Source organism: Calliopsis andreniformis, chromosome 7 (genome assembly GCF_051401765.1).
Source record: "Calliopsis andreniformis isolate RMS-2024a chromosome 7, iyCalAndr_principal, whole genome shotgun sequence".
Lineage (NCBI taxonomy): Eukaryota > Metazoa > Arthropoda > Insecta > Hymenoptera > Andrenidae > Calliopsis > Calliopsis andreniformis.
Window position 1 is genome coordinate 1,969,480 of NC_135068.1, and position 24,188 is coordinate 1,993,667.

The 24,188-nt window shown below is 32.1% G+C and overlaps 2 protein-coding genes across 5 annotated transcripts in view; both read left to right on the top strand.

The window, feature by feature from the left end:
• Positions 1 to 448: 448 nt before the first annotated feature.
• LOC143181877 (uncharacterized) lies at positions 449 to 3,566 on the top strand. The gene is made up of 2 exons (XM_076382535.1): positions 449 to 628; positions 1,380 to 3,566. Exons 1-2 carry the CDS (start codon positions 449 to 451, stop codon positions 2,583 to 2,585), a joined length of 1,386 nt encoding a protein of 461 aa, XP_076238650.1. The 3' UTR covers positions 2,586 to 3,566.
• A 16,807-nt stretch (positions 3,567 to 20,373) lies between these two features.
• Positions 20,374 to 24,188, top strand: part of Vha100-1 (V-type ATPase subunit a family protein Vha100-1) — a 41,504-nt gene continuing 37,689 nt past the window's right edge. For all 4 annotated transcript variants that reach the window (XM_076381964.1, XM_076381965.1, XM_076381966.1 and 1 more), the window contains exon 1: positions 20,374 to 20,648. In XM_076381964.1, coding sequence (XP_076238079.1) covers positions 20,532 to 20,648 — 117 coding nt within the window. In that variant the 5' untranslated portion in view covers positions 20,374 to 20,531. The remainder of the gene's footprint in view (positions 20,649 to 24,188) is intronic.

Genomic DNA, 24,188 nt, shown 5'->3' on the forward strand with positions numbered 1-24,188 from the left:
ACCAATTAAAAAACGAGAAGCAAACGTTATATATTTTATTCGCTAAAAATCTATATCATGATAGAATCGAATATAAAAATCTTTTTGAATGTCTAATGACATTAAAGAATTTAATTGGAAAAAATTCTTTAGTTCTTGTTCCTCTGTGTAAAGGAAATAGCATTGAGTCACATATGTTAAATGAAATGATAACTTTTATCTTTCCTAGAAACGAAATAAAATTTTTTAATACTACAAGATTAATGCCAAAAAACCAAGATGAAATACAATCTATGTTAAAAGAATGTCATGGTAGCAAATTAGCAGGACACCTTGGTTTCAATAAAACATATTCTAAAATAAAAGAACGTTATTATTGGTCTACCATGAAACAGGATATTAGAAAATATGTTAAAGTTGCCGTTCTTGTCAATTAAACAAGACAAATTTTAGACCAACGAAACAACCAATGGAAATAACAACCACTTCAGAAATTCCATTCGAAAGATTAGCTATCGATGTAGTTGGCCCTCTTCCATTAACAGAAAAAGGAAATCGTTTTATTATTACTGCACGAGATGATTTGACTAAATTCTCATTTGCATTCCCTGTACCAGATCATGAAGCTAAAACTGTAGCAGAAACATCAGTATCGATATTTATCAATTTTAGAATTCCTCAGAAACTTTTATCTGATCAAGTCTCTGACTTTATGTCTAATTTAATTAAAGATCTTAATAAATTATTCCAAACGAAACATATATTACCACTCCTTATCACCCACAAACCAATGATGCATTGGAGAGATCACATTTAACTCTTAAAGATTATCTTACGCATTATATTAATAATAAACAACAAGATTGGGACGAATTTGTTCCATTTGCGATGTTTAGTTATAATACTTCAGTTCACAAGTCCACTAGATATACACCATATGAATTACTTTATGGTAGAAAAGCTCATTTACCTTCCTCGATCACGCGAGATCCTGAATTTCATTACACTTATGATGATTACATCCGATAAATTAAATAAATTAAATTAATTAAATACAAGCTTTAAATATGCTCGTGAAAATATAATTGAATCAAAGAGAACAAGTAAAAGATATTACGATCGTAACAATAAACCTGGAGAATTTAAAGTAAATGATCTTGTAAAACTTAAAAACGTGCAAATCAAGTTAGGATTATCGAAGAAACTTTGTCAGTAATCTAATGGCCCTTATCGAATCACTCAAGTTTTTCCAAATCAGACAGTAGAACTTCAAATAGGCAAAAAGAGGAAGAAATATCATACTAACCTCCTTAATTTATATTTTCCAGATGAATCTGACGATTCCTTTCCTCCTCCTATTACCTCTACTGGCATCGAGTCATAATTATTATAGTTAACAGTTTCCTAATTCAAGTGGAATTTTCTTTAATAAAAAAGGAATTGCTCAAATTGCGAATTCTAAATTAACTTTGTTAACTCATATCAATATTACCTATTTAAATGATGCTACTCATATATTACATGAATATTTTGTAAAAACTCAAGGTATTTGTACATTAGCTGTAAAAGATCCTTCTCAGCATAATCACATCAGTTATCACTGTGAACGAATTCTCAAGTTAATCGAAGATGAACTAGATGAAATAGATAGGAAGCATAATATTTTACAACAATTAAGTCAACAATCTTCTATTAGGAAAAAGAGAGGACTCATAAACGGTGTTTCATATGCTCTTAAATGGATTTTCGGAACACCTGATGCCGATGATGCTCAGTATTACGAAGACAGGATTAAAACATTAGTAAATAATAATCGACAAACGCAGACGCTCCTCAAGTCGCAAATACAAGTGACAACTAGTACAATTAAAAATGTTAATAATTCTATTTTCTTCTTAAAAGATCAAAAAGCAATTATGAACGAAAACGTCAAAAGGATTAATGAGTTTGTAATTCAAACAAACTCAGTTTTCACAAGATTAACACTTGAAACAACAATTACTCAACAAATCACCTCGCTTCTTGCTCTTGTTAATCGTATCACTCGTGAATACACTCAATATATTGAATCAATTCATTTGGCTGAACATAACATTATATCTCCACTAATTATAACTCCCGAAATTTTACATGAAGAGTTGAAAATTTATAAAGGCGTATTAAATTTAATTGTGAAACCAGAAGCTCAAAACATTCGAACATTTTATAAATTACTTCAACTCAGAATGATCACGTCTAATGATATAATAATTTTTGCTCTTAATATTCCTTTAGTTAGAAAAATAATGTTTGATGTCTATGAACTCATTCCACTTCCAATTCAACACAATAATTCAGTCTTCTACTCCTATATTATTCCTCGAAATAACTATATCCTTTTATCACAGTCCAAAACACAAGTCACTTTCCTCAAAGAACTGTCAGACTGTATAGAGTATTTGGATCAATTGTACATCTGCTACGATCTTCACACAACGCAAGTTACGACCCAACCAATTTGCGAAGTCAACATGCTGTCTCCACACATCAAGGAAATACCAACTGATTGCGAAACCAAAACTATAAAAGCGACGATCGAGACCTGGAAATACATCTCCAACAATTAATGGATTTACGTTCTTCAAAATCCAACAACATTAACCATAATCTGCGATGAAAATCATATGGAAGATGTCTCACTGGAGAAAACTGGAATCATTCGTCTACAAAACAGCTGCAAGGGTTACACAAATCTGTTTGCTCTTGAAACAGCTTATAAAACTAACAAAAACACCACTTATTATGTGCCAAACGTCAATATTATAAATGACGACTGTTGTATTCTGACTTCACACTGGGAGAAAATACAATCTCCAGAATTGAAGACCATTCATCTAGCCAATATGGATCTCTCTGATTTAAAATACGCCAACAAGAAACTCAACGAATTCGACGAGATAATTACAAAGCAAATAAATCAACCTTTTCTGGTGACACACGCCAAGTGGTATACTATTATCCTTGGAGTGATTGGTGCAATCATCATGCTTATAATTCTCAAGAATTGTTTCCGATATCTTCATTGGATTCGTCGACTATGTTGCTCCACTACACATCCAATTACGGGACAAACATTACCACCCGTAATAAAAAATTTCGTCAATTGTAACTTTGACTCGACGGTTACACCAAGAGAGAATATAATTTACAACGTCTCATCAAGATCTCAACCAACGATAGAAGCCACACCAACAATCTCTGAAGAAGAAGAAGGAGAATCATCACTACCTGAACCACCAGTTAGATATATGACTAGGTCAAGAGTACGCAAGAGTACAACTCCCTTGTAATAAATAATTTTAACTAAAAAATTTTGTATTACAATTAGATATTAAGTAATATCATTTAGAAAATTTTCACTAAATTCTTTAGAAGTTTTTCTTTAGTATATGTATTTAGAGTTCTTAGGATAATTTAGGAAAACATTTATTTTTACAACACTTATTTACTATTTAAATGAATTGTCGATTCCTCTCCAATCTTAAGGAGGGAGGTGTTAGATACCACTCTAGTTTAGAAATACTTGTATACACATCGTTTAGTTTTAGATAAGCAACTTATCACTTCTTTCTATCTTCTGTACATAGTTACGCATCTGACCGTTCAATCTGTTACTCATTGAAACAGAGTCATACACCTAAACCTTCTATCAATTCCGAACCTTACCCTCAAGCCCTTACTCATCAACTCCTACCCTAGAATACTCCTTACTCCCACTACCTCCAAAAACCAAACTTCCGACCTTATAAAGGCTTGCGTTAAGTTAGAATGTTAGCATCATAGAAATTGAGAATCATAGAAGCACAGAATCAGAGAATCAGAGTCAAGAAAACTTACAATTAACAGTATTTAGAAACTACAGTCTAAGTGTTTAGTTTACATTAAGATTTCGTGTAATTAAGATTAGTCGAATAAAAGTTTTTACTACTAAACATCGAAATCCAACAACACATGCATTGGTATATACTATAGCTTTGTGTGTCATAGCCGCAATACTAATTCTTATTGTTCGCGGAAATTGCTACCATTACTTTGGATGCTGGAAACTTCTGCGAAGACTCTTCTGCTATATGAGAAACCCAATCAGTGGAAACGTCGTACCACTCATAATAAAAAATTTCGTCAACTGTACTTTTGGTTCTGATGTCCATACCGAATATCGAGAACAATCTAGAGACATCGTGTTGTACGATGCTCAGGAAGGAGTACGAACATCAAGGAATTCAGATGTCCAGCCAGATTCTCATACTGTACCTTCATCATCAGCGTCACCACCCTATAATCTTCGCAGCAAAGCCAAATGTATTACACGAATGCGTACAAGTACCACACCATTGTAACACTGTAATATTCAGTATTCTGTAAATTTATTCACGTTATATATATATATATATATTATATATATATTAGAGTTACGATTTCTTTCTCTTATATCTTATATTTATATATGTAGGGAATTATATAGTATTCGTTATTTTGAACATTTTACTTGATTAGGTGTATGTTTTGTATTAAATTATGTTGTCAACTATTTATAGCCATAATTTTATACAATTCGCGACACAATAGACGCTAAATTAGTTGTATATTTTTACAGATTGTTTAGTTTAAATTATTTTTATTGTATAATTCACATTTAATATTACTATCTTCATACAAAAGGGGGGAGGTGTTGGATGACCAACAATCTGATTCAGTCAAAACTAATAGATAAGCGCGATGTTGGATGACCAACAATCTGATTCAGTCAAAACTAATAGATAAGCGCGATGTTGGATGACCAACAATCTGATTCAGTCAAAACTAATAGATAAGCGCGATGTTGGATGACCAACAATCTGATTCAGCCAAAACTAATAGATAAGCGCGACTGTCCAAAACATCTTAGTCGTCCTTGTACATGAAGTCCGAAATCTTGTAGAAAGATGACTTAGTCTACCCTGTAAGTAATGTCTACACTCATCCTTTCCCCACCAATGTAGCTAGGGTATATAAGATACCTAAAAGTACTGTATGAATGCATTAGACTTTTTACTTGTCAACCAGTAAGTTGTTTCTGTTACGAGCCATAGTTGTTTCCGGAGTTGTATACAGAAATCTTGTCCGAAATATATTGTATATTCATAAGTACAATCGGTCACTAAATTTCTCACCCGGAATCCAACACTGGTGATTGGGTGTGGATAAAAAATCAGGGACGCGATAGGTTAGCCGGGTTAACAATGCCATGGTTAGGACCTTACCCTGTTAAACAAATAGATAACCTAAACGCTGTAATAAACATTAGAAATAAGGATTATAGGATACATTTAAATAGGTTAAAATACTGTAGGATGTGAGCGCTGATGTGAGTGCGAGTGTGTGTTTGTGTGTGTGTGTGTGAACGCTGGATGTATGAGTGTTGTTTTTGTATATGCCGCGACAGTAGATATAATCATCGACGCGTAACAACCGGTTACGCATAGAATTTGAAAAGGACACCGAGAATATGCGAGAACATTCGATCGACGGGAAACAAAAGGACGCACCCGCGGCGCGCGGGGTCAGAGTTACGCAAGCCACCAGACGAGCACAGAAAAAGATAGGAAAGATCGATCACGACGTTACGATTACGACAACGGCTTTTAGGTCACGGATAACGAGACGGATTTCGGCTTAACGGTGGCGCTTGACCTGGTTTTTCTAATCGCATACGCATATTTCCTGTACTTTTCTGTCGCGTGCTCGTCCCTATTTGTAAATTTTGTCAATCGTCCTAATAAAGAATAGATACAAGCAAATCTATTCCTACAATACGCTAATATGTATTCTGTTCTAGATCCCTCACAGGACTCCTCATGATGTATTTTGTATATGCATCATCAATACTTACTATAGAACCTATCAATGATACACCTAACTGATACTTCAACAACATGGGCACTACTAGGCTCTATCACAGGAAATGGAAAACAATGTACACCTATGATTTGCGGAATCTTAGAACCATAGAAAAGACAATTCATCAAGCCATGAAAGAACAGAACCTAAATATTGAACCTGTTATTAAAGGTAGTCATATTACAGAGCGTTTTGAACGAAATCTGAATGAGAAACAAATGATGCTTACTAGTATAGGGTTTATATCTATTAATAATAGCAGAATGAAAAGAGGTTGACTAAATCCAATTGGAGATCTTGCTGTTGAAATAATATGTCGAGCGATATTTATCAAGGACAAAAATTAATCTCTTTGGGAGAAGTAGTTCTTAGAACTCCAATTACTGGACCAAGGACTGTTTGTTTATATAAAAGGTGATAAGGGTCCGTGGGTCCTGTGATTAAATTCGTCGGTCGCTTTTTAGTCTTTCGTAATCACTGAGCAGAGTCAGTAAAAGATATACCTTCCTATATGAAATAAAAAGTCTAAGTATAAGAAGGAATAAAACTGTTAAAATTATTTTTTTCCATAACCAAAGAATCCCAATACTTGCAAATATATTATTCGGAACGTTAAGCCAAAAAGATGCAGACTATTATAATACTGAAATTGAGAAGTTACATGCAAATAATAAAAAACTTTCAATAATTATAGAAAAAGAAACCACAATAGTTAAAGGAATAATCAAAGACTTTTTTCTCTACAAAGATAAAATTTCTAATTACATTAATATAATACAAAATCTTAACAATCAAGTTTTACAAGAAATCAATAAAACACAGAAACAATTGGAAATAGCTACTCTTCTCTCTGAAATTGTAAGTGAATATGGGGAATTAATTCATAAATTACGTAATTCAATTAATAATGGATTACAAGGACATTTAGATCCAATACTTTTAGACATAGTAGACTTGATTTCGATTTTGAAAGTTATAGAGACAAAATTTCGCAGTGAAAGAATGTTATTTCCTGCATCGGAAGAACATGCTTTCAAGTATTTTAAATTCTCTGAAGTAAACATCTTCTTATTAAGAGGATATCAATTGTGTTTCGAAATCCGAAATCCAATATTAGAACACGAAATTTACAATTTGTACCAATTGATTCCAATTCCCCATCTTCGAGATCAAAACACGTATATTATTAGCATAAGCGAGCGATACATTTTATTAAATAGAGAAACTAAGTATTATAGTCCACTAGATAAATTTGATATTAGATATGCAAGATCCATGTCTTGCACAAACTATTCATATGTTGCCTGATAATAAGAAATGTAAAATAGCTATTCTTCAATTAACAAATCCTATATGGATAGAACTGTATTCGAAAAAGCAATGGATCACCATAAATTACGAGCCCGAGAGCTTACATATTACTTGCAGGGAATCAAAGGGAACAGATACACAGATTATACAAGGTATAAACAAAATTGCAATCAAAGCAGGATGCATAGGTCATACTCTTTCTGCAACATTATATCCGTCAATCGAGTACGAAAACTTACAAATTCATACTATTTCATTAGGATTATCAAATATGACAGCACCCATAATTAACGAATCTCTTTCTGTATTCGCAAAAGTACCATCAATTAATGGAGCAATGTTAACCCTTTCCACTCCAATGTCGAGTGTCACTCGACACTGATTTTGTTCCGCTAGCTCCACTGTCGAGTGATACTCGACATGGTGTAATACCTCTTTTTGCGGAAAATTTTAAAACAGGAGGGATTTTTGTTACTAAAATGTTTGAATCACGAATGAATGAAACATATTCTAGAATCGTAAGATACTATAATTCAATTAAATTTTATCGATGCTACATAATAAAACTAGTTGTTATCGTACCGTTATATGTTCGCGTCGTAAACAACTTATCTCTGTGCATCATCGTGTTTGTTTTCATGCAAAGACCTGTAAGCGTGGAGCTGGTGGAATAAAAACAAAAACAGCCTTGGAGTGGAAAGGGTTAAATGTAAATGACTTCTCAAATTTTGTAAAACCTTTAGATGAAATAACTAAAGAAGCTCATCTATTAGATTCCCAAGTTCGCTCTGCCAGTAGAAATAAAAACAATACAGATTGTTGGAGGAGGTATTGGCCTACTAGCATTACTTTATTTTTTATTCAAAATTAAAGCTTGGAGAATCTTTAGACTATGCTTTGCTCCTTGTAATTATTACAATTCCTTCAATAACGGAGGTACTCAAAACATAAATGTACCGACATCACCGCAGTATTCGGTATACTTTCAACAACCATCAGCTTCTGCAATTACAAATGAAACAGCACCGACATTCTCAGAAATCAGAGAAGAATCTTCTACTTCGTCAAATCCATGTAAAAAGAAAGTATTACTTAAACCTATAATATAGACGAAAATTCTTAATTTTAAACTAATTAAGAATTTTCTTATTCATAAGGGAGGGGGTGTTATGCGGCATCACCCCTCGCGATAAGCCTGACTCACGAAAGACTAACTCAACATTATCTTCGCCTTTTGCCAAACGATGACTCTAATGTTTGGAGTCGATAGCAATGCTAAGTTTACGTGTCCAGTGACACATGTAAGAATAAAGTCTAAAACCCTGTACACAAAAGGCATATACAGGAACCTTCTCGTCGAGCATAGGGTTCACTTCCAAATCAAGAGCAGTAGTGTTAAGACGTGTCATCCTTGTGGAACAGTTTTCTTGTATTCCGTTAAAAGGCCTATTTCAAATAAAACTTCGTGTTATAAAGAAGAAGAAGGTTTCATTCTCGTGAGAATCCCATCCTTCCTTCTTCACGGCATAACAATACGATCGTTACAATATAAATTAAATACTTCCTTTAAAATAGCTGGTGATAAAATTCTCAATTCTAAAATAAAAAGCAAAGAATATTATGATAAGAAGAATAACCCCATCACATTTAAGGAAAATGAACTAGTTCTAATTTATGATCAACGCATTAAACCAGGTCAAAATAAAAAATTATCTTGTAATTTCAAGGGTCCTTATAAGATAACACGAATTTATCCTAATAATACTGTAGAAATTCAGTTAAGCAAAAAGAAACAGAAATATCACACTAATCTATTAAAACATTATTTTTCAGATGAGCCCAACACTTTGGATATTCCTCCTAGTTCCTCAGCTAACAGTTAGTCAATAGCGGAATCTTTTATAATAAGTTAGGAGTTGCACAAATCTCAAACACAAAACTAACATTATTAACTCATATAAATTTAACTTACGTTGAACAAACACGACAAATATTATATAAAACTTATACTAAATCGCGAAACATTTGTACATTAATACTAAAAAATTCTAATGAAGTCGATCATGCAAACTATAATTGTGAAAAAACATTAAGTAGCATTGAAGATGAGATAAAGGATATAGACATGAAACATGAGATATTATATCATTTAACAGGTCAAGAGACAAATAAACGTAAAAGACGTGGATTAATTAATGGCGTTTCTTAGCTCTCAACTGGTTTTTCGGTACTCCAGATGCAGATGATGCAACATATTTATACGGATAGCATTAACATGTTGTTAGATGACAATAAACAAACACAAACTTTAATGAAATCTCAAATTCAAATTATTTCCGGCACGATACGTAATTTTAATCAATCATTAGCTTCGTTAAAAGCAACTGAAAATACCTTGAATGAAAATAGTAATCGTATTAGTAAATATTTTAATCAAACGAAATCAGTAATAACGACAATATTATTACAATCCATGTTAGATCAACAGATTACGACATTATTATCTTTGACCAATAGAATTTCAAAGGAATATAACAAATATATAGAAGCGATAAATCTTGGAAGACATAACATTCTCCATTAATTGTTACGCCAAAAATTCTGCTGGAAGAGTTGATCAATTATAAAGGCGAACAAGATTTATTGGTATCGCCTAATTTTAAGACCTTACCAATATTCTATAAAATTTTAAATCTTTAACTGATTTTTTTCTGAGAACATTATTGTATTTGTTTTAAACATTCCTTTAGTAACGAAAACAGTATTCGATCTCTATCAATTAATTCCGCTTCCTTCCCAATACCAAAATACCTCTTACTTTTCTTACATTATTCCCACTGAGCCATACTTAATTATGTCACAACCTAAAACCCAATTTTCCTTTCTACACGATTTGCTGGGCTGTAAAGCATATCTGGATAGGAAATACGTACGTTGGATATTCATACACGAGAGTCATCTGAGAAACCTGTGAAGTTCTTTTCTTGTCACCCCACACAAACAAAATACCCGAGGACTATCAAAGCAAGCATCGAGACTTGGACATATATTATGTAACACGAGGACTATCAAAGCAACATCGAGACTTGGACATATACTTCAAGTGATACTTCAAGTGTATCACTTCAAGTGATACACAAAAAAAGGTCTCGGTATTATTTATTATGTCGCTTTCAGTTTTCATACTAATGCTATTTTCTTCGATGTATGACGACTTTCTTGTTCGGAGTACAACCGTAGCATCTAGCGCGCGTATCCAACGCTACCGCGGTCGCTTGGGCGGCAAACTCGCGCTCTCATTGGCCGGTGTTTTTCGTAAATAACTCGTTAACGAAGCCTCATCTTACATTTTCGCTAAGGAAAAACTTGTTTCAAATCACCCCCTGAATCACCCCTTTTAAGGAACTGCAACATTTTTGTTACACCCTGTATTCAAAATAATCAATGGATTTATGTCCTGCAAAAACCAACCACTCTGGCGATTGTCTGCAATGGGAAGGAGGATCACATAAAAGATATCGTTCTACATGAAACAGTAATATTACATAGAGAGCCAATGTAAAGGGTATAGTAATCTTTACTCCCTGGAACCTACAAAGCAGACGCAGAGGAATGTCACTACATACCATCAATTAGTATCGTAGACAGCGATTGTTGTATTATTGATATACAAAAGGCCAAAATCGACTCAGCGCAATTAGAACCTGTACGATTAGCAAATGTAGATCTATCTGATTTCAAGTATGCCAGCAAAAAATTAAATGAGTTCGATTAGATCTTAACAAATAGATTGAATGAACCTTTCATTGTTACGCATACGAGTTGGTATACGACCGCGTTAGGATTAATAGCAGCAATTTTGATTGTTATTATTAATATAAACTGCTGTCGCTGGTGTGGATGTTTAAGGCTATTACGGCGATTGTTTTGTTTCACAAGAAATCCAAACAATGGACAAATTGTACCACCGATAATTAAAAATTTTGTAAATTGTTATTTTAACTCAGACATTCGTAGCGAATACTGTGAGACATCAAGGGATGTTGTTACATATGATAGTAGAAGGGAAATGGATAGTAGAAGCCAACCGTCGACACCGCCTCTATCACGTAGCCTACCAGTTAGAAATTATTTTAGAACACATAAAAGTACAACACCGATATAAGTTAACCATAATACGGTTATTTAATATTAAACACTATGTTAAGTATATTATAACGTATCCAATATCATCATAATAATATATACACGTATTCATAATCATATAATTACTAGGTAGATCGATTTTACAGTTTTGTAGTTATATCTAATTCTGTTAACTAGTATTATATAGTTCATTTAGAATTAGTCTAAAATTGAACACTAGCGTATTCAATTTTTTAAAGGGGGGAGGTGTTGGATGACCAACTTGGGTAACTATTTAGTATTACTGACTCCCTTAAAAGATAACTGCGATCGGGTCCAAAACAACTGCGTCAGCCCTGTATTGACTGACAATATCAGAGTCCAAACTTCTGGAGAAAACTGAATTAGTCATCATATAACTAAGGGCTAGGGTCATCCTTTTCTCACCGCAAGGTGAGAAAGGTCCTTTCTCACTTAGATATTAGGCGTCGTGAACCTACGGTGTACTCAGACATGTCCGAGTCTAAGTTCCTTGCAATTGTAAATCCGTGCAAGTCCCGAAATATATTTATTATAATATTATCGGAGTATTTCACTCGCCGAGTTCCTAATACCGACAACCTTGACAACCATCTGTGGAGGAGATAAGAACTATATGGAGGATATTGTTTTACAAAAAACAGGCATGCTGCAATTAGACAGTCATTGCAAGGGTTATACTATGATGTATTCATTGGAGCCTACATAGTAGCAAGCGACTGCTGCATATCAGCATCTGATTATGTATAAACCAAAGTATACCAACACTTCTGGAACCAGTAAAGCTCATCAATGTTGATTTGAATAATTTAAAGTATAACAGCAAAAAACTGAACGAATTCGATGAAATTCTCACTCAACGACTTAAAGAACCATTCATTGTGACACATACGAGTTGGTACGCAGTAGCTCTATGTGTAATCGGTTCTGTCATATTTCTGATCATCTACGGAAATTGTTGTCAATGGATCGAATGTTGGAGACTGCTGAAACGACTCTGCTGTTTTACCAAGAGTCCTAACACAGGAGAAATCGTGCCACTGATAATTAAAAATTTCGTAAATTGTACTTTCGACTCAAGCGGCCACCGAGAGCATTCTTCGGAAATTGTATATTACGACCGAAATCAAGACATTGCTCGAATTACGCATAATATTCCTGAAGAAGAAATAGAAGTTACTCAATCAGAGAGAACCCGAGGAAGAATGTTAACACGGAAAAGTAGTACACTTATGTAAATCTAACAATATGTTCACACATTATATTATTCATATTTATATTATGTTCCTATTTGTAAATTAGTCTTTTAAACTACATTCATATATTAGGTTTTAGAATATAATGAAAAATATTTGTAATGCATGACGTTCACTGCATTGAAGTCTCTTTCTTTCGTTATCGACTTCAATTCTAAAGGGGGGAGGTGTTGGATACCCATCATCAATCTTGTAAACGCCAGCGCATCCTTATCCACTTAGTTGTTAGATACTCGTGATCAAAACACCTAATCTCATGTAAATACCAGCGCATCCTTACCCACTTAGTCATTCCTTCCTAAATATTTTCCGCAACGGTTTAGTTATCATGCACCTTTGTCCCTTTCCCACTCTTCTTTTACTCCATCTTCACAGCTTGTATACATATATGTATGTATATCGAAATCCGAATACCCAAAGTCAGAGATCCAAACATAGAGAAATAGAGAAATAGAGAAACCAGAGACACTCTTGGTTCGACATTGTTTAGACACTAACGTTCAGTACGAATAAACCTCTTGTTAAGTTAAAAAAAAAGGTGTTGTATTATTCCTAATCCGGAATCCAACAATTTTTCGAATTGCTGATTTACGTAATAAATAGTGCTAGACGAGGATTGCATGTTGTGTTTGTTCGTAATCGGAGGTTTGGATAAATGGTGGCTCTGGTGAAAATTTTGTTCTTGATAATTGATATGTTATTGTCTGGGGAATGAGGTATTATTCGAGGGTTGAGACTGGATATTGCGTCTAGAGTTGTTATACTCACGTTTTCTGCATTCGTTTATTAAGTGGCCGAATTTTTTGCAATAATTGCATTGTTTTACGGATGATTGATTAAAAGAATTGTGATTAAATCCCTGATTTGAAGCAACGTTTGATGAAGATTGGCTATAATTGAGACTACGAGAATGTACAGGAGTTTGTGTGGTATTATTGTAATGACTGTATCGAGGGTTGGATTGTGAAGGCTGTTTGTTTCTATTTTTATAGCATTCGTTAGTGGAGTGATTAGTTCTATGACATAGGTTGCATTTTTAGAGAGATTTTGAAGAGATTGAATTATTATAATTCATACGCAATGCTTTTTCTTCATCTACGGCTGCTGTGAAAGCCTGACCGATAGTTTTAAATTCGCGGTACCGTAGCATTTGTGAAATTTGTGGTCGCGTATGGTAAACAAATCGATTGAGGGTGACATCGTTTATCATGGCTAGTCTGCCGTTTAGTATATCTTCTATTGAATTATCAGAGTGAAGTAACCTCAAAATTCTTGAACATAATTCTTCTAATTTTTGGTAAAACTGAGTAACATTCTCATAGCGTTCTTGTTTATTTAATTCTTAATTCTTCCAACAAGTGATCTAAACTCTTTCTATCTTGATACAATTGTAACAACAAGTCAGCTACTTTCGGCCGTGTAGTTAAATGACAATGAATATCAATTTGTTCTCGCGTTTTACCTCTAATTTTACTTTTTACATAATATAAAAGCGATCGATGTTGAGAAGGACTTGCTAATTCAAAGGCAGTGTCTACTATATAGATATAAATATTATATAGATATAAACTACGGAGTTTGTAGTTTATATCTATCTCCATCGAAATTATCTGAGATTAGTTTTATTAAAAATTCGAGTGAAAAAGTTTGTGGTTGTTCAACCGTTGTTGAGTTATTTCCGCTTGGCATTCTTGCACGACTTACCAATTCCAAGAATCACAAATAATAAGTATATGTTTAGGAATAGGATCGATTTAGATTTAAGGATTTAGAATTTAAGATTTGATTGAGGAATTTGGAGTACAAGATTGTCGAAAGCGAATATACGAATAGTACTCACAATGTATTTCCTCTCACGTCGTTCCATGTCTTGTAAAGGGTATCCTTGGATCCTAATGGTTCAGCTAAGTCGTGGATTGTCAACCTCTTCTACGATGTAATTTTCTTCGTTGGTCTAGTTCCATTAATTAAAATTGATCACTTACACTCAGTACCGAGTAATTTTCCGTCTTATGACTGAATATGTGAATATTGGACCACCCCACTTCTGACACCAAATTTTATGTTAAAAACCCACGGGTGTTCGAAGGAATACACGTTGTTAATTTCAACAATAACTATATTTCCGAACGGGTACAACAACTGTTTTGACGAGTATCGTGAACGAGGTTACTACGTGAAAGAGTCGAGAGTACTGATATGAATTTTGGTGTCGCGTCGTAATATATACATACAATATATCCTAGGATTTTGGTGGGGGAATGATAAGTCTAATCCTTGGTATTTTGTTAGGGCGCGAGCCAGGTAATCTTTGGACATAGAAATCTGAGCTTACTCATTTGTTTTCGTCAACTCCCCAAAACATCGGTTTATCGTGGTGACTCTTCCATGAGTCACAGTCTGTCACAGCCACGGTGACCCATGCTCATAGCTAAGGAAAAGGGTCGTTTCCCAACAATAGAAAGGACTTTTCTGTCTTCTTTTTTTTTAAATATTAAAATTGCATGTAATATTATTTCACAAATACTGCAATTTTTATATACAACTTTTCATTCATAACTGGTAAGAAGCAATAGATCCATACATAGAGAAATAACCTACAAAATTAATAATACCCAAATACACACCACATCACATCATGGACGGGGACATGGAAATGGTGGAAAACACAAAGGGTAAATTCCTAATAGGAAACAAAAATGTTCAGATCTTCTAATCTTTTCAACAATAACTTTAGTGGGCCACTGTAGGTACACTAGGCAAAAATCCTGTAATACTTGCAGACGGACTAATCACGATACATTCCAATGCAGATTCAAATCGTCTATTCCCGAACGTAACAGAGTTGTTAATAACACCCAAGTTTCGAATCAAAACCAAAATCATTTCCGAAATCAATGTCAGTATCAAGCCCCTAATGAAACTCAACAACTCCATATGCATAATCGTTTTCAACCACAAAACCAAGCAAATTCGAATTCAAGTGTCAACCACCCTAAAGTTTGTAATTACTGTAAAAAACCAGATCATTTGATCGCTGAATGCAGGAAAAGGCAATATAATAATAATCGAAGGGATCAATTAAACTCTCAGGAGTCCCCAGCGACGGATACCGCACAATGGTCCGGGAACATCATTTTCATGACCAAAATTCAATTTTTGAAATTCAATATTTTGAAAAAATCTTCAGTACTACCCGTTGACAACTCTTCAAAACTTTGAAGTTTAGAATATTATTCATTTAAAATAATTACATGACTAAGGGCAACGTTTCAAAGACAAAATTCCAAATTTCAATGTGAAATTTATTGTTGTAGACATTGCTTATAGAGTGTCAAATTTCAGGTTCCAATTATTATTTTATATGTGTCCGTAGGTAAATTTTAATTATTTAATTGTGTTAGGGGCATTTTTTAATCCGTGTACCAACACTGCAATGTTTATAATAATTAAAACTTTTCGAAAGATTTAAAAAAAATGCTAACAAAAGCTAGTCACCAAATTTGTTTGATATGAAAGTTTAGATATGTGTTTAAGTAATTTTACAAATTTTAGGTGCAACCTCCTGCAACTTTTAAATCTAGACAGATTTGATAATAAACAGACGCCTGAGATATTCTGACGCTCGCGCTTGGACTCGGGGTGCATAGGTGCCGTTCAGATTCAAGAGCTTCGTGTCGAAAGAAACTAAGTCATTTCCATTTCTGTTACTTTGTATTCTTATAAAGACTTGATCGTAGACCCTTCTGAACGTATTTTAACAGAGTCTCGTTAGTCTCTTAGCCAACGAGCCAAGCGAAACATGTCGTGAAAAATCTGTGAATTTAGTGCGTTAAAATTTAATTATACGTTTATTATAATAATTATCTTTAATTTAATTATACATAGTTATCCATAGTTAATACATATATTATAGTGTTTTTAATAAATATTAATGTAGGATGGACGAATCCCGTTGTGTGTGTGCGTGTGCAAGCACGTATGTAGTCGCGAGGTATCGCCAAATTCGCGCGACGCCGAGTAACAAGCGAGGCAAAACCGTTGGAAAGGCGTTGTGTGTGTATATGTGTATGTGTCCGCCGTAGTCAGAAATCAGGCGACAGAGGACATCAGATTCCGTGAATTCTGTCAGTTGCGAAGAAGCGGTCACGACGTGGGAACGTTATTTCTTTGTTCCTTACATTATATTATTTAAATAAACTTACATTAATAAATTATTTAATTAATTAATTAAAAAATTAATAAAAGCTTTTCTTTTCTCTTGTCGTTATATATATCGTGATTTTTAACAGGGCCATGGAAACTTCTGATCCATTCATATCGTCAATAAGTATAAGAAATAGAAGACAAAAACAACAGCTGAAAAAACTTAATTTGCCTGTTGAGATTTTGTCGTTATTACAATCTCCACCTATTGAACCATCGACTACCCCATCTAATGTAGTATTGGATGAAACAACTCATGAAGAAAATTGTGATGAAGACACAGAATAATTAATTTTACCTATGCTTACGCATTTAGATAATATTATATTAGAGTCCGAGGATTTGCCATAATTTGTTATCCAATTTTTATATTTGCATATTTCTTATGTATATATTAGTCATATTAGTTATTTTAATTGTGTTTTGAATGAAAAACAATCGATAAGACAGTACTTTTCATTTTGGCCACGAAAATGCGGTTCCCAGACCACTGTGCAACATGTGAGAAAACACTATTTACATCCACCACGGGAGGAATACCTTCATCATGTCAGACCTATACAGTCAAAGGCAACTTTGAAATTGCTTACGCAATTTGAGTAAGCAATGTATTATTTACTAATTGGTTGCAAGCAAAGATTTTAGCAAGATGGAAATTTTTATCTTTTTTTTATAACTTGAGTACAAATGTACTTTACTTTCTTTTCGTTCGTTACATTATAAACTTTTTAAACAATGTTAAATTACATTTTTTGTCTATTCATTCAAATTGTTAGGGTGTGAATTGAATCCCTTAATATGTGCACGCTGTGCCGCCTTTGAAATCTCTTCGAACGACAACCCAAGATGAAACGGCTTGAGATCGTGATAGTAAGCACGTGGTTGACGTAATAAAAACAAGCTATTTACTATAGACCAATATTGAGTCACATTCCTTCCATTACGCCCTTAACGTGGTACAGTGACTCGAATTAATATTTGGACACTACGATCTGCGAACATTACCGCCCCACATACCTGTTTATAATGAAGTTATTAAACGGATTCTTTTTTAATATATTAGAACACTTATTATAATTAGCAAATACACAAATTTTATTTATTTAATGCACATATTTTTTGTGTAACAAACGATAAACTAAATACAGGAACCTGGGCTCGAAAAAATATTCGGACGCAACAATTTACTTGCAGTAACGACTCGTTTCACTTCGTTTCATATTACATATCTCGGCGACCGAGAGCAAAGGAAGCCGAATCGACTACCAATCCGCAACATTACTGAAGTTATTTATCACTCTGAAAAACTACTGTGAAAAGGTATGTTAATGAAGATTGAATCGAATTAATTCCGCAAAAGGGACGTCCAAAGATATTAAATTACCGAGAAAAACGTAAAATTCTTAAAAAAATAAAAAAAAATCTTGCGGCAAATGCCACAAAACTGACTGCTGAATTATTCGAAGAATCTGGAAAGAAAATACATGCAAACACGGTACGTAATGTATTAAAAAAGCATGGTTATAATGGGAGGGTACCACGAAGAAAGCCGTACCTGAACGAAACAAATTGTAAAATACGATTGGACTTTGCTAAAAAATATATTACAAAAGACGAAACATGGTGGAATAACGTTATATTTGCGGACGAGAGCAAATTCAATCTTTTTGGATCCGAGAGATGCAGAACAATATGGCGTAAAGTCAACGAAGAATTTAAAAAATTTGATTAAAAGCGCTGTTAATATGAATATGCGTGATAGTTTTAAGTACTATGAGGACAACGATTCGAAACGTAAATCGAGATTAATAGAAGAATATTTACTATACAATTGCCCTAAAATGCTACATTCTCCACCTCAATCGCCTGATTTAAATCCGATTGAGAATTTGTGGGATCAGTTGGATCGTAATATTAGAAAAACATCTATTAGAACAATAACAGAATTAAAAGAGCGATTATTAGAAGAATGGGAAAGTAGACTGGGTATTTTCCAAGTTTTTCCAAGTGATGACTCGCTGCCGCAGATACTGTTAAGTTCGAGGCCGAGTCGTCCTTCGGTTTTGCAATGTTTACGACAGGGTCTTGCTTGAAATCTTTTCCATAAGCTACTTGAGCATCTGGCATAAAGTAAATTTGTCATGTTTGTGCTATTGCGGTAAAATACCTTGCCATAAATCTTACTTGCTCGAAACTCTAACGCAAATGTTATATTCTTTTATTTATACCTAACTTTCTTTATTTTTACTTTTACTTATATTTTTTTACAGATGAAGGATAATGAATTAATACATTCGTATAAGGGTAATGGAATTACCATGGAGATTATGAAATTCAAAAACAAAAAATTTCAATGCTTTATGAAATTGAAGACATACGCTCTGATTTTAATTTAATATTATATGCACAAAATGTTAATTTCATATATGATTAACTTTGATGTATTAAACTGAATTTTTTTAAATTAAATTTTTAATATTTCATTTTTAAATAACGATTATATTTATGTGTAATGAAATTTGTGATTCTTTCAAACATATGCTATGCAGTAACTATTCTCGTCATATTCAAAAATATTTTTATGAAATTTGTGTATTTTGTATCGATGGCTTTATAGTAATCGCTTTTGAAATATACCTATTCTAGTGTTGAAGCATTTCAAAATTTCCCGCAATATACAACCAACAACATGGCTACCCTAGTGACATACGGCGACACGAAGATCAAAGGAACCCACGCGGAGTCGACCAACTGTATAAACTGTAAATACTTAGTTTCTCACTGTTACAGAAATAAAAGTATATGATGGGGCTACAGTTTTAAACAAACTAATAACATTTTTTGACATTGAGATCGTTTTATAAGTTATCAGTTTTTTTATCGAGTCAGCTATACTCTTTATTTAATTCATATTATCTTTCAGGATATCTGTAGAGGTGCAAATAAAAAAGAAAGTATTTTTGAAAGGTATTAATTCCAGATTTTCCATTTATTTTATTTAGTTCCTCAAATTTTAGTCGAACAATCTTTTTTTTTTTTTTTTCTAATAAAATACGTATGATAATTTAAAAACGTCAAATGTTCCCGCCTTTTTTAGAATACACAAATGTGCATTGAGCTTTGCAATTTTTAATCAAACAATTAATTATTGATACTGATTAAATATTTAAGAATTTTAAACAATCACAAAAAATAATATTTTAAAAGAAATAATATTTTTCCATCTACGAAAGTTCTATGTATGAAAAACTGTGCGGTGGACTTATAAAGAAAACTATATTCGGCTGATGCTATTTAGTAGGTATACGTGACATTTTTTTATTTAAAGAATCATAATTATGACATTATCTTCTGTAGATATGTTGTGACTTTGTGACATATTATAGTATGTATATATAAAACGTTCAAACTGTCGCTAGTGTTGTTTCTGGGCGTTAACTGGATATCTATCTATGTTCCGTTAATTTGTGGTTTATGACCGTCTTACCTCGTGACCATCCTATTGATTACTGCTTTATTCGCAGAAATGAAATCGGTGTGTCCAGTGAGCGTTTAGTCGGAAGGATTTTGTGTTAAAACAGTGACTTGTTGGCTCATTTTGTGCTTTTATTCTCGTTAGACTTTAGAATTTAGTTTCATTATAGTGGATTCAATCATTTTTTGACAACAAATAGTACGCATTTATCGAAATCGAACATGGGATCGCTATTTCGAAGCGAAGAGATGACCTTGTGTCAACTCTTTTTACAAAGTGAAGCAGCTTATGCCTGTGTCTCTGAACTGGGCGAACTTGGTCTCGTACAATTTCGAGATGTAAGTTTTATGCTATAATAATTATTGCATTCCTATTTTATTTCAGCATATGATTTTTCATATAATCTGCATATTAATATTTACCAAAAACTGTTCAGTTTTTAATTATAAATAATATTCTGTATGTTCTATTTTATATCAAAATATGTTAGAATATTGAAAATAATTATAAATTGAAAATTCTGAAAATTAAATTGAAGTAGCGTCTTTAGTATTCATTATCAGTTTCATGAATGAATAATAAAATAAATTCATAATTAATTGTAAAATCCATGTATTCTATAAAATTGTCAATATAGTTTCAGTTAAAACTCATGAAACAAATAAAATATTTTACTAAATCTAGACCTATGTACAGTTTGCACTTGAAATATTCACTTTTAAATTGAAAATCATTTTTTTTAAGTTTGTAATAAATTCTTCATCTCTTATTACCATTTCCAGGTTGAAGTGGATATAGAAAATCATTGTAAAATATAATATAAAGATGGAGAAACATTAACAAAGATAGCTATAAGTACAAGAAAGAATAAAAGACTAGTGACTAGGCTGAGAAGGGGAAGCCGCTAAAATGATGCCTCAGATTTTTATGAAAGTTTGCACGATAATAGTGCACATCACATACAACCCTAACAGCTTTTTCTCCCATAGGTTTCTATTAATAAGAAGAATAATCAAAAAGATTTTAAAGCTCGTTATAACAGATAATATTAAGCGTCATCTCAAGTACAACTGTAGCTGAGAGCGGTAAGGCATATTTCACATGTCTAAGGTTTGGAATTCCAATCCCCGTTACAGATAATTTTTATCCTTTTTTATTTTTTTTATTTTCACATCCTGCTTCTTTCTTTTAAATGTAAACTACAATTACACTATTTTATCTGTACTATTAGTATGTGCCTTCTATAAATTTAATAGACTAATCAAACAATGTACATATTTTAAATCTAATTGTATACTGCTACATTAACATTTCATTAATTTTCATCCCAAATAAAATAGTTAAACTTTGAAAATGTTTTATAAATTACTATTTTCATAATTTACATTTAAAAGAAAGAAGCAGGATGGGAAAATAAAAAAATAGAGAAGAAGATAAAAATTACCCACGATGGGGATTGAACTCCAAACCTTAGGCACGTGAAACATCTGTCTTACCACCCTCCGTCACATTCTTACCTGAGATGATGCTTAATAGTACCTGTTATAATGAGTTTTCAAATCTTTTTTATTATATACACTATTATCATGCAAACTTTCATAAAAGTCTGAGATATCATTTGGCGGCTTCCCCTTGTGAGATTTTTATTTCACTGAAATTCTAAACAAAATTAATAGATAAGAATATGTATTAACTATTCATTTTGAAAGTTTCTAATGGATATACATTTACTTAATATATTTTTAATTTAATTTTTCTTTGATTGTTTTTATATTTTTTTGTTTAATATTTTTTATAATTATTATTCTTTACATTAATGGAAACTACTATTTTATATTTACTCATATTATTTGAGTCATTATTACTTAAACAAGGTATTTAAAAAAGTATAGGGCATTTTTATATGATAGGTTGTTGACATTAAATCCAGGAAAATCGTTGATATGCATATTTATCTGATAACACTCAGGTTTGTAATCATATATTATTTTATTTGTCAAAAGCATTGTCTTAGAATATATTAAAAAGAATAAAAATGTAGAATATCTTTAGAGGATAGTTTCCAAATTAGAAAACATTAAAAAAAATTTATGTATGTGTATATCTACAATCATGAAAGGTGTTTAATTAAATCAGGAATCTGAAGAAATTAAATCTATTAATTACTAGGTAACATAAGTTTGTGGAGTACAAAATAATTAATAAATATTAGTCTTTTAGATTTTTTAACTAGATCACTTTCATAACTACTAATAGGTGTGTCAAAAAATGCTTAGTTTTTTAAAATTATATAACAAATTAAATAACAATAACTTAAAAACTCTATTTGAGCTATTAGCATAGAAAATTTAGTTCTTATTAAGTTATTACCACATTTGTCGAAGAATTATGATTTTGGACTTATGTCATTGTATCAGCAAATAAGCAATACATGAAAGAGGGATATCTTGATATAAGCAAATGTATAACATATTCATATAAATTTTATTCTGTTTTCAAGTCTTGAACTTATTCTCAAAAAATCTTCTACATCTATTCACATATCTTGTATAAGAAAACAGATAATTGTAATTATAGAAATTTATATATTAATCAGTAGACTGTAGATGTTTATACAAATGGAAATTTCTCATAAACATAACTGAAGAAGTTGAATAAATAAAAATTTATTTCCTTTTTCAAATCATTTGTACTTCACGTTTTATGTTTTGTATATTTTTATATAGTACATACAGTAGAAAAAGAATATTAGTTATGAATATGACTGTATTATTTAATTTATTATACTATGTAATTTTGTGTATAGTATATTAGTATATTTTATAATTATCAATGTTTAAATTTATTGTTCTATTAATTCTTTCAATTAGTCATTTTATGCTATAATTTAAACGTATTTAATGTATTCGTTGTATTAGGTAATGTGTGTTTTTGTACCATATTGCAGTACATTTGGTTCAAACACATATAGGAACTTGTTAACACATCTGGCATATTCTATGCACAGTGCCTGGTATTGCTTCTGACAGCAGATGTGTGAAAAGAAAATGTAACGAACATCTCACAAAAGTACAGTGCCTAAGCAAACATTACTCTTCTGATTGACCTTATTCATCTCTCCCAACTTGCAAATTTGTTCAAGCAAGTTGCAGACATTTCTGAAAAAAGGGTCTATAAGACAGGATGGCAAATTAAATAAATTTTGTTAGTAGTTTTAGATTTTTGAACGTATTATTAGGTCCAAATTATGAATTACATGACCCTTAAAAAATATTATTCCCATAAAGTATACAGTATGAATTTAATATATTTTAACAGTTATATGAGTCTTTCTTCTATAAATCAAGGAAAAAGGAGTAATTGAATAATAAGTATATTAGAAATATGCAACATATGTCCAAAGAACATATATTTATATTACATATTCACAAATGAAATGAATATTTTATGTTAATTCAATCTCTTATTATAGTTTATTACATTCTTCAAATATTCTGTTTAACCATTAACAACTTTTATCATTTAGATATTCATATAAATATGCATATACCTCAATTGTTGAAATATTCAGATGAAATTTTGGGAAAACATTTTTACATGTGGTAATTTATTCAAGACTATTTACCAAAAAAAGGCTCAGATTTATAGGCCTTTTTTCCAGAAATATCCTTGATTATAAATTTGTTGCTCAAAATGAAAGTGATACATTAATATTTATTATATCAACATTTGACATTTCTGTTATATCACAGAAGATACATTTATCAATTAGTTAACTACAAAGTAAAAGCAGTTAAAATAATCAAATAACAATATTTTAAATCAGAGTTACATACTCTAATATATTATTTTCAAAGAGATATCTTTTCTAGTTATTT